We start from the raw sequence: 14,081 nt of genomic DNA, 5'->3' as shown, positions 1-14,081 counted from the left end.
CCCCGCCCGGTCCGGGGGCACGGCGGCCTCCGGGGCGGGGCTGGAGCGGGGGGCCCGGCCCGGCCCCCGCCCGCAGCGCCGCGGCCCCAGACGCCTCCCCCTGCCCGCGGCGCCTCCGCTCGGCCCCGCCGCTCCCGCTCCTCTCTCTCCGCGCCGCAGTTTGCGTCTCTCCGTTCTCTCTCCCGGCGCCGGGGCCCGCGGAGCGCCGTGAGCCGGGCGCGGGGGGCAGCGCCCGCCGCCGTCCCCTGCATGGCGGGCGGCCCGCGGCGCTGAGCGGGGCGGGCGGTGGCCGCGGCGCTCCCCCAGCATGGCGCGGGGCGGCGGGCGGCTGCAGCCCCGAGCCGCCGCTGCCGCTGCCCGCCGGGGCCGGGGGCCGCTCGGCCTCCTGTGCCTGGCGCTGCTGTGCGCGCTGGGCGCCGCCGAGGCGGAGTTCTCCATCCTGGACGAGGCGCAAGTCCTGGCCAGCCAGATGAGGAAACTCGCCACCGAGGAGCTGAGGGTCGTCACCATGCAGGTACGGCCCGGCCCGGCCCGCGCCTCGCCTGGTTTTCCCTCCTTCCTTGCCGCCCTCCCTCCTCCACACGCTCTTCCCGATTCCTGCCTTGCCCTTTCTCTCTCCGTTCCTTTCTTTCTTTCTTTCTTCCCCCTCCCTCCGTCGGTTCTTTTCTTCTTCGCAAACTTTCCCTCCCCCCTGAGCGGGCTGCCCGGCTTCAGCCCCTGCTTCCCCTCAGCCCCTGCTTCCCCTCAGCCCCGGTTCTCCCTCAGCTCCGGTTCTCCCCGGCCCCGCTCCCTCAGCTCCGGTTCTCCCTCAGCCCCGTTTCTCCCCGGCTCCGGTTCTCCCTCAGCCCCGTTTCTCCCCGGCTCCGGTTCTCCCTCAGCCCCGTTTCTCCCCGGCTCCGGTTCTCCCTCAGCCCCGTTTCTCCCCGGCTCCGGTTCTCCCTCAGCCCCGTTTCTCCCCGGCTCCGGTTTTCTCCGGCCCCGCTCCCTCAGCCCCGGTTCTCCCCGGCTCCGGTTTTCTCCGGCCCCGCTCCCCCAGCCCCGGTTCTCCCCCAGCCCCGGTTCTCCCTCAGCCCCAGTTCTCCCCGGCCCCGCTCCCTCAGCCCCGGTTCTCCCCGGCTCCGGTTTTCTCCGGTTCTCCCTCAGCCCTGGTTCTCCCCGGCCCCGCTCCCTCAGCCCCGGTTCTCTCCGGCCGCACTTCCCCCGCAGTGCCGCCCGCCCGAAGGCGAGCGTGGCCGTAGCAGCGGGGGCACGGGCAGTTTGTTGTTTTATTTGCAGTTTACACAATAGGAGCAGCCAAAACCGCCTCCCGCAGTCGCGGAGGGGTCCGGGCCCGGGCTCGGGGCTGAGCTCGCCGTGCCCCGGGGCAGCTCCGGGCTGAGCCGGTCCTGGCCGAGCATCCCGCGGGCAGGAGCTGCGGGGCCATCGGGGGAAGCGGTGCTTCCCGGCCACAGAGAGCGGCCGGAGGAGTTTATTGAGATGCTGGATTCGCGGCGGGGTTCGGGGGAAGGTTATTCGCGTTGCCGGGAGTTCTGCGTTGTTCGCGGGGTGTTCTGCGAGCGCCCGGTGGGACTTGCGGGGAGCGCCGGTACCTGCGGTACAGCCGGCGGCTGCCAGCCCCTCTGCGGGCGGGGGGGAAAAGTGAAATCGGATCCCAGGCGGCTTTCGGGGGAAGGTATGGTCAGTAGCAAATGCAGTTTTAAAAGCCTCCCAAATTGAAAAGGAGACACTTTCATAGGATCAGCGGGGGTCTCTACCCAAATGGCCTTTTATCTTCTCTAAACTGGCTGCATTCTCTCACCTCTGGGCCATCATTGTGCTGGGCGGCCTCCTAGGGCTCGTTTTGTCCGGGCAAACACTGAGCTGTCTCTTGTCCTTGATGCTAAGAAGACGCGGATTTAAATGACTTCACTTAACAAGGTACATTATTGATGTACTGAATTCAAGGAAGTCCCTTTCCCCCCCCCCCCTTCTGCCGTGCATACGCACGTATGTATTTCCCCTCAAAAGATATAAGCATAATCCTTTGCTTTGGTGGAGTCTCTGTTAATGCAAATTAAGTCAGTACAATTGCATTGCTAAATCCATTTCTGGCGTTAAAAAAAAAAAAAAAATAATACGATCACCTCGACGTGTGTTGTATTTGAAAAAGCAGCTCATAAAAATATACCTCGTTACAGGAATTAACCGTAGGATGAGCCAGGTTTTCTTTCCAAGAATTGTACCGTCTATCCGAGCTCGGGAACAATCTGGACGCCAGTGCACAGGGACGCAAATAATGTTAAAATTCTGTTTACTATTAGTTGGATATTTAAGGCCCTGAAGTAATTTACTGTAGTGAAACTGGTAGTTAAACTGAAACCCTTTTCATACTGAGCTCTATTTTTATATGCTTCATATTTTGACTGTCTCAGCTCACATCACGCTAATGCCCAGCCTGTCCTTTGCTCCCCCCTGGAACATTATTACAGCTGTTGAAGATTTAGAAACCAGTGGGAACAAACCTCCCCTGATTTTAGAAGGTTTTTTTGCTGACCTCCTACAGTAGAACAAGAAAAATGTTATGACATGTGTCACTGCAGCCCGTGCTTCTCGCTTGGTTTTAGGGCTGAAATTTCCAAAGCCTGCTCAGGCAGGGCTGGGTGTAGCTGGCACAGAATTCCCCTTTTTTTCTGCTTGTTGGTGAGCTCCTGGTGCCAGGCGAGGGATGCCAGCGCAGTGGGGATGCTTGGGGAAGCAAATAGGTTGTGCTGGCCGTAAAAGACAGAGAAGAAAGGTGTGGGATTTTGGAAGGAGGGTGGGAACGCTTTTACCCGTTAACTGGATGCAAACCCAGTGGTGGTGTCCTGGTTTAGAGGGTGACAATCCCCAGATGAGGACCAGTGAGGGGAAGCTGTGGTGGCGGGAGGAAGGGTTGATATCCAGCCATTAGTGAGCCACGGTTTTATTTCGCTTCATGAAGCAGAGAGGAGGAAGTGGCAGGATTGAACGCTTCCCTTGCGTGCTCTCCCCATGCTCTGGTCCTCGCCAGCTGTGGCTCCCACATCTGCACATCCTGGTAGCAGGCAGGAGGTGGTGTCACCAGAGGGCTTTGCAGGAGGGCTCGGTCTGGGCTGGAGGTGGGGAGGAAGCATCCAATGAGTGCGGGAGCAGGTGGGAACGCTTCAATGGAGTGAAGGTGAGAGGTTGGTTGGGTGTGTTTTGAGTCTGGGAAAAGAGAAGAGTGTAGACAGAGCCTCCTTGAAGGCAGGATGAGGTGGAGTCTCCAGAGCGGACACCAGAGGAGCAAGTGGAAGAGGTAAGAAGAGAAGCTTGGAATTTGCGAGCTTTAAATGCCTGTGAGAAGGGGCAGGGAGCAATGAACGTGGAAGCTGTGAGATGTGAAATAAATCAGATTTCTGCGAGAGCACTGGCGGTGTTGTAAACAAGCTCCTTCTCCTCTGCGTGGTGTCTCCTTCCCAGGGTACCTTCTCCTTCTACCTGTGCTTCATGGCACTGATCCAACAGCGGTGAGGACTGAGCATTCCTCATAAAATCACTTTATTTTGCATTGTTGAGAGGAGTGAGGGACAGCTGGAGGAGAGGCTGAGGCTGCAGGCAGACTGAGGATGAGGGAGGTTTCTGGTGGCAGCACCAGTCTGACATTGATTTTGGCACTCACACCACTGCTTTCTATTTACAGGGGCTTGCATGAGGGCAGTGTCTCGCTGTTACCTTTGGGGAGTGCTTTGTTTCCTCGCCCCTGCAAGCGCTCTGGTTTCATTTATAAATTTATTCCTTGAATGGTACTGCCTAGAGCAGCTGAGGATCATGTCGTGTAGGTGACAACTCGTCAGCTGCATCATTTGCTGAACGTGTTGAACAGCAGCTTAAGTGTTTCTTATTTAAATTTCCAATTAGAATATAGGTATTTGTGCCATGCCAAGGATTCCCTTCGTGAGAGCACATGCTGGGCTCTGCAGTGTGTGTGGGTTCCTGGGTGTCTGCCTCTGCGTTTTTTCTCCAGGAGTGGTTAAATATTGAAAGTTCATCAGTTGTCTGATTTTCTCTGTTGCGCTGATGAATTATGGTTCCCCCACTGTTTGACAGTTCTGCCAAACCCCCAGTTAATGATGTTGCTGTGTCTTAATATTCTGTGTCTTCCCTTTCACGTTCTGGGGTGTGAGTGGTGTGTGCATACACACCTTTACAGGGATTTTTGCCCTGAGCAGCAGAGGTGATCTGTTGATGTTTCTGCCCAAAGTGATTTCCCAAATCAACCAGAAACAGCCTCACCACAAGCTCTTCCCTTCCCTCTCCCTCCTGCGGGGCAGAGGGTGCTGGAGAAGGATTGTGGGTTGTGCTGTACCACAGTCACCTGTAACTGCTCCCTTGTTCATTCAGCATCCCTGTCATTCCAGGGAGCACGTTCTGGCATCCTTGGGAGGCAGTGTGCAATCCCAGCTCCGTGTTCCTCGTCGTTCCTCAGCAAACTGCATCCTAAATATCCCATGGCATCGCTTGCCAAGGGCTGGAGCTCTGTCAATGAGCACTTGTGTGACAGCCCTGTAATATATTCTCCTGGGCAGAGCTGACACTCAGCACTAATTAAAAGTTAAGAGCTCTTTTTTACTAAAATTACAACTAAATTGGTGGTTGTGGTGTGACCTGGGCTGCGGGTGGAGTTTCACCGTCGCTTTTACCTGGCTCGTCTGATCCCGGCTTCTCTGGCCTGGCTGAAATTACAGGGTGGATTGGTGCTTGAAACAACTGAAATTCTTTAGTCGGGTGGTGAAGGCAATAATAGAGTAAATCAGAGCTTTTGTGAGTGGTTGGTTTGGTTTTGGCAAGATTTAACCCTCTGGTTGTGCTCTGGGTGAGGTGAGGAATATTTTTTGATAGTGTGGGGCGAGGTAACGTTTCCATCTCCAAAACAGGGTTATAATACTTGCAGCCAGAGTTGAAAGGAGTAAGAAATGCTTTGAAGATGAAAAGCATTAAATGCCTCTACAGCTCTCAAAATGCATGTTGATGTTTCCAGCCAGACACTTAACAAAAGTTGTAAGGCCCAGAGGGCCTCGAATATTTGTGAAGGCAGCTCTGCCATGTTAATCCTTACCTCCTACTCTGTGGAGGAAGCACAGCCCTTTCTCATTGTCTGGTACTGATCTTGGGGGCTGGAATTAAAACAAAAAATGCATTTGGAATCTGAAAAGAAAAGCAATTTACTGGTCTTTTTTTTTTTTTTTTTCCTGTTTATTTTTAATATTAATATTGTGCAAACTGATATATTAATACCTCAGGTGATGCAGTGATGTGTAAAATAACAGCTTAGTACAGGCTTCTCCTGGTTGATTGGTGAGCATATGATTTATTTATTTATCTCCCTAATAGCTTGTCTGGCCATATGTTTTTCAAGAAGAACAGATTGTGCTCAGAGAAGCACAACATGGAGACTGGGAGATGTCCAGGGGTTTATATGGGCCGAAAAATCCACAATCTTTGAGCATTTTTGGATGATGGCAAAGAGATGGAGTCACCAGAGCTGTTCATTTATTCAATCCTTTTGAAAATGAGCGCTGACAGAATGCAGCATTATTTATTTTTTCTGATGGGATTGTCTTCTGGCTAATGGATTTACTGCTTAGAAGAGATAAATCCCGTTTTGAGCTGCCCTGCAGACCAGTTTAAATGCCAGAACGGTAGTTCTCCCTCTCTGAAATTCACACATTTCCCCACTTCTTTTGATGGATCTTTGTAAATAAATCTGTGGTGACTGTGAGGTACTTGCACAGCAAGGGGTGTAAAACCCCACGTCCTCCAGCTCTGAAACCTGGACCTTGTGCACCCTCAGCACAAAAATCTGCTTCCTTTTTTTTTCTTTTCCCCCTACAGTTTTCAGCTTGTGAAGCTGAAATTAAAAAAAAAAACCAAAACAAAAAACCCCAAAACGTAAGTAAGGAAGGCTGTTAATTTTTTGACTGTACCTTTTTGGATTATTTTAAATATTATTTGGCAGGAGTGTGCGCTGTAGTACTAATTACAGAGCAGAAACCAGTGGAGCAAAACCTCATCTGTTTTCCATGATTATGTCTTAGCTGGAATCCAGCTACAGCAGCTTTATTCGAGGCTCTCTGTCAGCCCAAGTTTTTTATCCTTTTCCACCCGTATTCCCTGACACGAAACATTTTCCAAAAGACAGCGAGAGGTCCTGGTGGAAGGGCAGACCAAATCTGAATTTTTAATTGGGCTTTGAGCTGTCTCTTCAATGACATCCTTAGTGATGTGGCATCAGCCCAGGCTGACATTCCACTTCAAACACCGGGAGTGCAGCTGGCCCGGCCAGATAAAAGTTGGGATGTGGAGCAGCAAGGTGGGCTGGCAGATAATGAGCTGTGCCCAAGGATCCCGCAGTCCCCGGGACAGCAGGAATTCAAATCTCCTGGGAAGAGATTGGGAATCTCAGCTCTGGCAGGGCTGATAACACAAGGAAGGCACACAAGGAAATGCACCCGGTTTGGTTTTTATTTTCTTGGTCGGTGCTTGAGATGCTTCTCTGCTGCCATAGCCTGGCCAGGCACTGGGGAGGAAAAAAACCCTAATTTTTATGGTGAGAAAACATTGAGAAATTCTCTTCTTTCAGAGAGGTATTGGGGGGGAAAAAAAAAAGTTGTTTCCTTGTGCGTGTGTTTCTCAGTTATTCTTTTGTATCTGTATATTAAAAGGGAGAATTAAGGATAATAAACAGATTTTTTGTTTCATTTGTCAATTTCTGGGGAGAAATTGACCAAGAGATACTTGGAGCCTTGTCAGTTCAGCGCCCTGCTGTATGGAACTGCTCAGCTCTAAAGAAGTACCCGAGTTTTGTTTATTTCCATTGTCAGGGCACTCTGTAGATGGAAGTGGGATTTGGGGCTACCTGAGCCTGGCTCTCTCTGAAGCCTGGAAATGGCAACACTTTATGGATAAGGGTCGGATAATGGCCCAGGAATGATTTTTTTTGATGCAGTTGAATAGGAAAATACTGGGGGTTTTTTCTGTACCTGAATAATATAACTTAATAATTGAAATCTGAGTAACTTACCTGATGTATCAAGCTTTGTTTTGTACGTCAAAAATTTTGCAGAGGTTTTGATTAACAGCTCTTGTATTGTGGGTTTAATGCAGAATAAAGTGTGACAATATAGAGAGCCAGCATTCCTCAATCATCATTTTCCTGTGGCTTGTTGTTGTTCAGTACCATGCAGTGTTAATGAAATATGAAAGGATATCCTTGTGTTCTCTTTTCCATGGAAAACAGAGTATAAAAAACATTAGTGCTTATGCAATGTCTGTTGTGGAAATGTTCCTTTTCTGATATAAAACATAAGCCAAGCTATTGCTTGAATCTTGTGCTCTGTGCAGAAATCTGGATGAAATTACGTGTCTGCTTTAGCAGTGAGAATCCGAGCAGACTTTTGAAACAATCCTGGTGCCGCAAATCAGGAACACTCGTTTCCAATCCCAGGAAAAGTGTTAATGGAGCCACTTTATCAACTGCCTCCACGGAGAGTCTCCCAAGTGATTTTGCAAAAGTATATTTGCACAATTACAATAATTAGTAAAAGCAAACTATTACATCTCCCTTTAGCAATTTCCCAGCCAGGAGCAGCTGATAAAAACAGCTTTTTGTGGTGCTGTTGGCCTCTAAGCTCACAGATTTGCACAACTTGGACTGTGTGATTTGGGCCCCCTTCCACCTTTTGGATAAAAAACTGTAATTTTCCTTTCAGCATGTCTGCAGAACTGTCTAGCCAGTGCTCCCTGTCCAGTTTTGACCTTCTTTTGCACATACTCCTGCAATGCTGTAGGAATTTCTGGCTGTACCTAGGATTGTCACAGGTGGGAATGAGGCCAGGGGAAAAAAAAAAAAAAAAAACAACACCAAAATCCCAATTTTAAAGTAGACACATCTGGAAGTTGCCATAAAAGTTTCTAGGAGCTGGAACGCCCTTTAGCAGAATTTCTGGTGCGTTCACCACGGTAGGGTTATTTTTATGCTGTTTTTCGGGCGTTTCACACCAAATTGCACGTGGAGATTAAGTTCAGCCTGACAGAGATGATGTGGTGGTACCACAGCAGAGGGCTGAGGTGCTCCCGTGACCTCCTTGGCCCTGCTCAGTCCCCGCTTCTCTCCCTTGCAGCAAAGGAAGAATTGGAAACGTTTCCTTTTGGGCTGTGCTTTCACTTCAGGACTCACATTGAACCGAACCGGGGGAGGTGTTTGTGGTGGTGGGCTGGGGGGAGAGGGGACAGACTCCCAAAACCAGCTGTAGTGGGAGCCTGCCTGCCTGGAGCAGGACCAGGCTCGGAGCCAAGGCTGGGGAGGCCACACGGAGAGCTGGGAGAGCCTTTTATTTGTCGGACAATAAAGGGACCCCAAACTGTGCAGGGCAGCCGTGTCAGAGCAGTGAAATAGGGGTGCTGGGTTGGCACGAGCCCTGGGGTTTATCCAAATCAGAGCAGCTTTTCCCAAAGCTGTGTGAGTGCAGGGATCAGCTGTGTGGTCCTCCCTGCCACTGGTGATTCCTTGTCCTTCCCCTCTCCACTCGGCACGGATGAGAAACTGGAAACTGGTCAAGCAGTGAGAAACTGGTCAACGGGAGAGCTGTGGGGTGAGAGCAGAGCTGCTCCTGCACAGGGACCATTCCTGGAGCTGTGTCAGGTGGGATGGCTCAGCTCCTGATGCTGCCCAAACCCTGGGAACTGGGATTCCCAGTCCTCAGCAGGGAATGGTCGTGTTTGACTTGTACTGGAAGAGAAAAACGAGTGCTGTGAGGCTTTTTGGGCTGAAGGAGCTGCTGAGATGTTGGATAGAAGCCAGGAGAGCTTTTTAGGAATACCCTTCAATGGACTCCTTGGCGTGGCTACAGAATCGTGCATTTTGTGGGAGCAAGAGTAAATTTTCCAAAAAGTAAAGTTTTGCTTTCAGATGTTGCCTGTCCTTTGGAAACCAGCACATGGGTGAGAAACTGGAAACTTGTCAAGCAGTGCTACATCTGCAGGAGAGCTGTGGGGTGACAGCGGAGCTGCTCCTGCCCAGGGATTATTCCTGGAGTTGTGTCTGGTGGGATTGCTCCACCGTGGGATGGCTCAGCTCCTGATGCTGCCCAAACCCTTGGAGCTGGGATTCCCAGTCCTCAGCAGGGAATGGTCGTGTTTGACTTGTACTGGAAGAGGAAAACGAGTGCTGTGAGGTTTCTTGGGCTGCTGAGGTATTGGATGTGCTGGAAGCCAGGAGAGCTTTTTGGGAATACCCTCCAATGGACTCCTTGGTGTGGCTGTGGAATTGTGCATTTTGTGGGAGCAAGAGTAAATTTTCCAAAAAGTAAAGTTTTGCTTTCAGATGTTGCCTGTCCATTGCAAACCAGCGCAGGGCAGCCGCTGATGGGAGTTGGGTACAGAAGGAGGTCACATCCAGGATGTTTTTATTGCCTTGTTTGTGGTCAGTGAATTAGCAGATTGTTTTTCCTCTTTTCACCAATATTGAAATCATGTGGCATGTCTGACTTTTCATAAAGGCTATTGGGAGAATAAGAAGGAAGCAGGATCTCCCATCATTGCAAGGAGTGTGAAATGAGGAGGAAAATCCACTTCCACTCTGTGGATCCTAAATTGCAATTCATGTTTTGTTAATGGAAGCTGAAGCTTTTTAAAAAAAAAAAAAAAAAAAAGGCTTTTTTTTTTTTTTTCTTCTATTCTCTATTTCCAGTTAACAACAGTCTGGTCAAGCCCTCATGGACAGGTGTATTCCAGAGGGGCCAAACCAACATTTTTTGGAGACAGGATTTTTGTGTGGTATGGAAGGCACTGAAGGATAAAAATAGAAGTGTTTTTAATTTGAGGTTAATACACTTAGCAGTTTTCACAATGAAAGGATATTTAATTTAAATAAGCTACAGGTGTAGGTCGTTTGACTTCCATGGGCACATTGTTTGCCCAAGGAGTTGTCTGGAATATGAATTTCAGAATTGTCTTTCATTCCTTTTGCCAGTGGCCCTCCAGGACTGCCAGGTGTGATGTGGGATTTATTCCCTTGGTCTGTTTTGGTGGAGTTCAGCTGGACACAGCATTTCATAGGGAAAACTGCACTTTCTGGAGCAGGCAGGATTAAGCACCAAGGATGCTTTTTGTCACAGTGGGCAGCTGTGGTCAGGCAGCTGCTTTAAAACTGTCAATTTCAGCCTTTGATCCGTTTGATTAAAATTAGAAAATCTTATTCCAGCTTATGCAGTCTCTTGTGTATTCCTTGAAGGAGGTTCTGATTAAAAACATGGAAGGGAGTTGATATTCACACACATTGCAGGAAATTGTAAACTCCTGAGAGTTTGTTAGCTTTAGATGAGGTTCACCAAGGTGGAGGTTGCAAATCCAAACCTTAGGGCACTGAGTAGCCAAGCTTTTCTCGTGAGTTACCGCTCATTAGTGCAACTGGGGAAAACAAGAAATCTTATTTTTAATTTTTTATTTTTGACTGAAATGAAACTATACTGAAATAATTATAAATTATCATGCTCTGGTGCTTCCTTTTGAATTCTGCTGCTGTTGTATTTTACAATCCTTAGATCATTTCAGTAGCTGCTTTGATGGATGTGCTTGATGGTCTTGAAGTTGTTAAATTCAGTTCACTGATGATCCAGCTGTTCTTGGCAGAGAGGAACCTCTGCTCTGCTGAGCTCACCACTGGGAACACGGAATTCTATTCCAAAAGTCGTGTTTGGTTTCTGTAATTTTAAATGCTGACATACTGATGATGCTGTATTTCCATTAAAACTACTGGCTGCAAAGCCAAAGTTAAAGCAACCCCAAGACAGCCACGATAGGAGATAACTTGTTTAATGGAAATAGAAATGACCAGTTGTTTATTTTTATTTGGTGTGAAATTCGATCTCATGAATTTTAAAATATCGATTCACTGTGATGTCACATAAATAGAATTTTGCCTCCCCCTTCATATTTATGTATTTATTCAGCAAGTGGTTGGCTGAAAGTCTAGAAATGCATTTTTAAAAAAAGTACGTTCTGGTAATTGCAGCCTCAGACTCTGAAACGCTGCTTTTCCCTACCTTTCCAAGAATAGAAACTCAGCCTCCGAAAAGAAATGAAAGCCAACATCCATCACCAAGGTTCTCAGTGCTTGGAGTGGTGGATTTCTCCTTGAGGAGCAAAGGTGCAGCAGCTATTTTGGGAAGGGAAGATGAGGAGTGGGGATGAGATGAATGCAGAGCTGCTCTGGGAGGGCTCGTTGGAAACGTCAGATCTGCTTGGTGTCATCTGGATGGCTTCACAGAGCCTGAACAGTCAGGATAAAGAGGAGGAAAAATAAGCACCTCGAAAGGGATAACAGTGATTAAAATATTTAGTGAAGGAGGGTATTAGTTTGGGATTCTTTGGAATTGCAAAGAAAGCTGTTCTCCGTTATAGTGCAGGTGCACACTGTGTAGGTCAGGCTCATTCCAGGCTCTTCCCTGATTTTTATTAACCCACATCCTCCTGCAACTTTGATACAAAAAATGTCCCTTCTTGTCCAAGGCCTTTGATCCCAAACCTGGCTCCTTGGGAAGCACAGGGGTTTCCCGTGGAGCTGGTACATCAAACTGTGCAGGGGGAAGGAGCAGCAGGGCTGGATTTCTGCTGCCTTCCTGTGTCACTCCACCATTTCCTGGCCTCTACTTTGCTTCTTTTGTGCCATTTTTGCCGTTCCCTGTTTGCCATTCCCTGTCCCTTGCTTCCCAGTGCCGCTGGAGTGCTGGAGGCCACTTCCCTGCCCCGTGGCACCAGGCAAGCACTTGGCCTCACTCTGCACTCTGAGGTGGCAGCTCTGGTGTGGCAGAGACCTCTCCAATAGTATTCCGGTAGGGAATAAAGAACAGCGTGGCAACAGATCCCCCTGGAGTTTTGTGCTTGATGGAAGATATCTGTGAGGGGCTTTGGATGTGGGCATGGAGTGATAGGAGAAGGAGGAATGGCTTGAAACTGAAAGACAGCAGGTTTAGATGGGATATTTGGAGGAAATTGTTCCTTGTGAGCACGGGGTGCCCAGAGCAGCTCTGGCTGTCCCTGGATCCCTGGAAGTGCTCAAGGCCAGGTTGGACACTGGGGCTTGGAGCAGTCTGGGACAGTGGAAGGTGTCCCTGCCCATGGCAGGGGTGGAATCACAGAATGTCTGGGTTGGAAGAGATCTTCAGGATCATTGAGTCCAACCCAGCCCTAACACCTCAACTGAACCATGGCACCGAGTGCCACATCCAGGCTTTTTGTGAACATGTCCAGGGGTGGTGACTCCCACCTCCCTGGGCAGACCATTCCAATACTTGATCACTCTTTCCATGAAAAACTTTTTCCTGGGGTGATCTTTAAGGCCCTTCCAGCCCAAACCAGTTTGGGACTCTCTGTTCCTGGCAGGGATCTGGATGGATGAAGCACACACCTGATAACGGTGTGCCTGAGAAACCCCAACAGTTCTGCATCATCCATTCCTCCTCCTTGTCCCACGAGGAGCTGGGCTGGAGTTTTGCTGCTGCTGTTGGGAGAGGACATTTCATTTTAATCCTGAAAATAGATTCACAGCCTGTTGGGAATCCTTTTTGGGATCCGTGCACAGAAGTGAAGTTAGAGCCAGTGTCAGCATCAGGCCCTAGGTCTAAAAATATATTTAAAATACGGAAACCTTGCTATAGCAAGGCAGTGGTTTGCGCGGGCTGGAATGCAAAGCTGGCCCACAGCCACACCCACGCTCGGGAGGATTCTCAACCTCTGCCTTTGCTTTGATAACGTAGAAAGAAAAAAGATACTTTTATTACTTTTTAGAAAACATTGTTTTACTTTTGGTGGACAGAGGATAACTTTCTTTCGCACAGAGCTGGCAGGGATCTATGCCTACCTTAATTATTCAAACTCTCAGGAGATGCTGAGCCCCTGTGGGAAAAGGAAAGGGAGGCAAAAGACGGAGAAAGAGGATAAAGTGGCTGTTCACTGCTCTGGTGTTGATAAGAGCAGGAGTGGCAGCTCGCCAGGTCATCCTGATCCATGGTGTAACAGCAAGAGCTGAGTTATTATTTCTATCATTTCTTTATTTATTAATAACTTTCTGTTTCCAACCTGCCAGAGCAGCGATTCCAGATTCCAATGTCCTCAGAGCATCATGCTTGTTGCAGGAACACTGTCAGGGCTTGAATCCTCTTGTCCATGTTTTCCTGAACAGTGTGAGGTGCCCGAGCGTCGCCGAATAAAGAAATGAAAGCCTTAAAACCTACAAAATCCGCGTTCGGCTGGGGTACCAGGCCCTGAGTGTTACTGAGAGGAGCTGTGCAGCATTCCCAGCTCCTCATTTCAAATCCCACTCTTCCAGCGATAGACTTAAAAATCTTATTGTGCAGTTGAGCTAGTGACTGAGCCTTCACTTTATAATCACTTTATAGAACGCAGGCACATTAGCAGGACGTGTTTAATGGACACACGGCCCGGATGAAAGGGCTCTTTGTGGCGGGAGCCTTTTGTGCCTTCCTGGATCCCTCAGCAATTCCTGCGGAGCTTCCCAAGTCTGGCTGACACGGAGGGGCCGAGGAAAAGCCCTTGTGGCTTTCAGCTTGAGTGGAGAATAATGGGGAGCAGGATGGGAGTGGGGGAGGGCTCTGAACTCTGCAGTTCCTCCTGTCCCAGCTGGGGCTTTGCATTCCCAATGACCTTCCCGGGAATCACAGCTGGGATTGTGGCAGCAGCAGCATCCACACCTGGGACAGCTTTTCTCAGTGCCTTTATTTCTCTGTGGCCACTTCCCACAGCAGCATTTGATTTATTTGCTGTTTTTTATTTATTATTTTTGTAAACTGAGATTTGATGGTGTCTTTCATCTTCTGTTTAATCTCTCATCTATTTTGTTTCTGTCTGTGACTCTTAAAAAAACCCTTTTTCTCACCTTACCTTTCATCCTCAAAAAATAAGGCTGCAAGGTCGTGGATATGTTGCGCTTGACCTGGCAATAATCATCACGAGAACAAGAATTTAGTGGATGTATATTTAACTTTCCATTAACAAAAAGAGTGAAACCTCAACCAAAAAAACAA

At 49.0% G+C, this 14,081-nt stretch overlaps 1 protein-coding gene across 1 annotated transcript in view; it reads left to right on the top strand.

The window, feature by feature from the left end:
- The first annotated feature begins 307 nt into the window (after positions 1 to 307).
- Positions 308 to 14,081, top strand: part of CACHD1 (cache domain containing 1) — an 89,324-nt gene continuing 75,550 nt past the window's right edge. Inside the window, exon 1 of the mRNA XM_040073261.2 lies at positions 308 to 514. Coding sequence (XP_039929195.1) covers positions 308 to 514 — 207 coding nt within the window. The remainder of the gene's footprint in view (positions 515 to 14,081) is intronic.

This window comes from Hirundo rustica, chromosome 9, assembly GCF_015227805.2.
Source record: "Hirundo rustica isolate bHirRus1 chromosome 9, bHirRus1.pri.v3, whole genome shotgun sequence".
NCBI classification, from domain to species: Eukaryota; Metazoa; Chordata; class Aves; order Passeriformes; family Hirundinidae; genus Hirundo; species Hirundo rustica.
The sequence above is the reverse complement of the archived record's forward strand: the minus strand, read 5'-3'. Positions and strand labels throughout refer to the sequence as shown.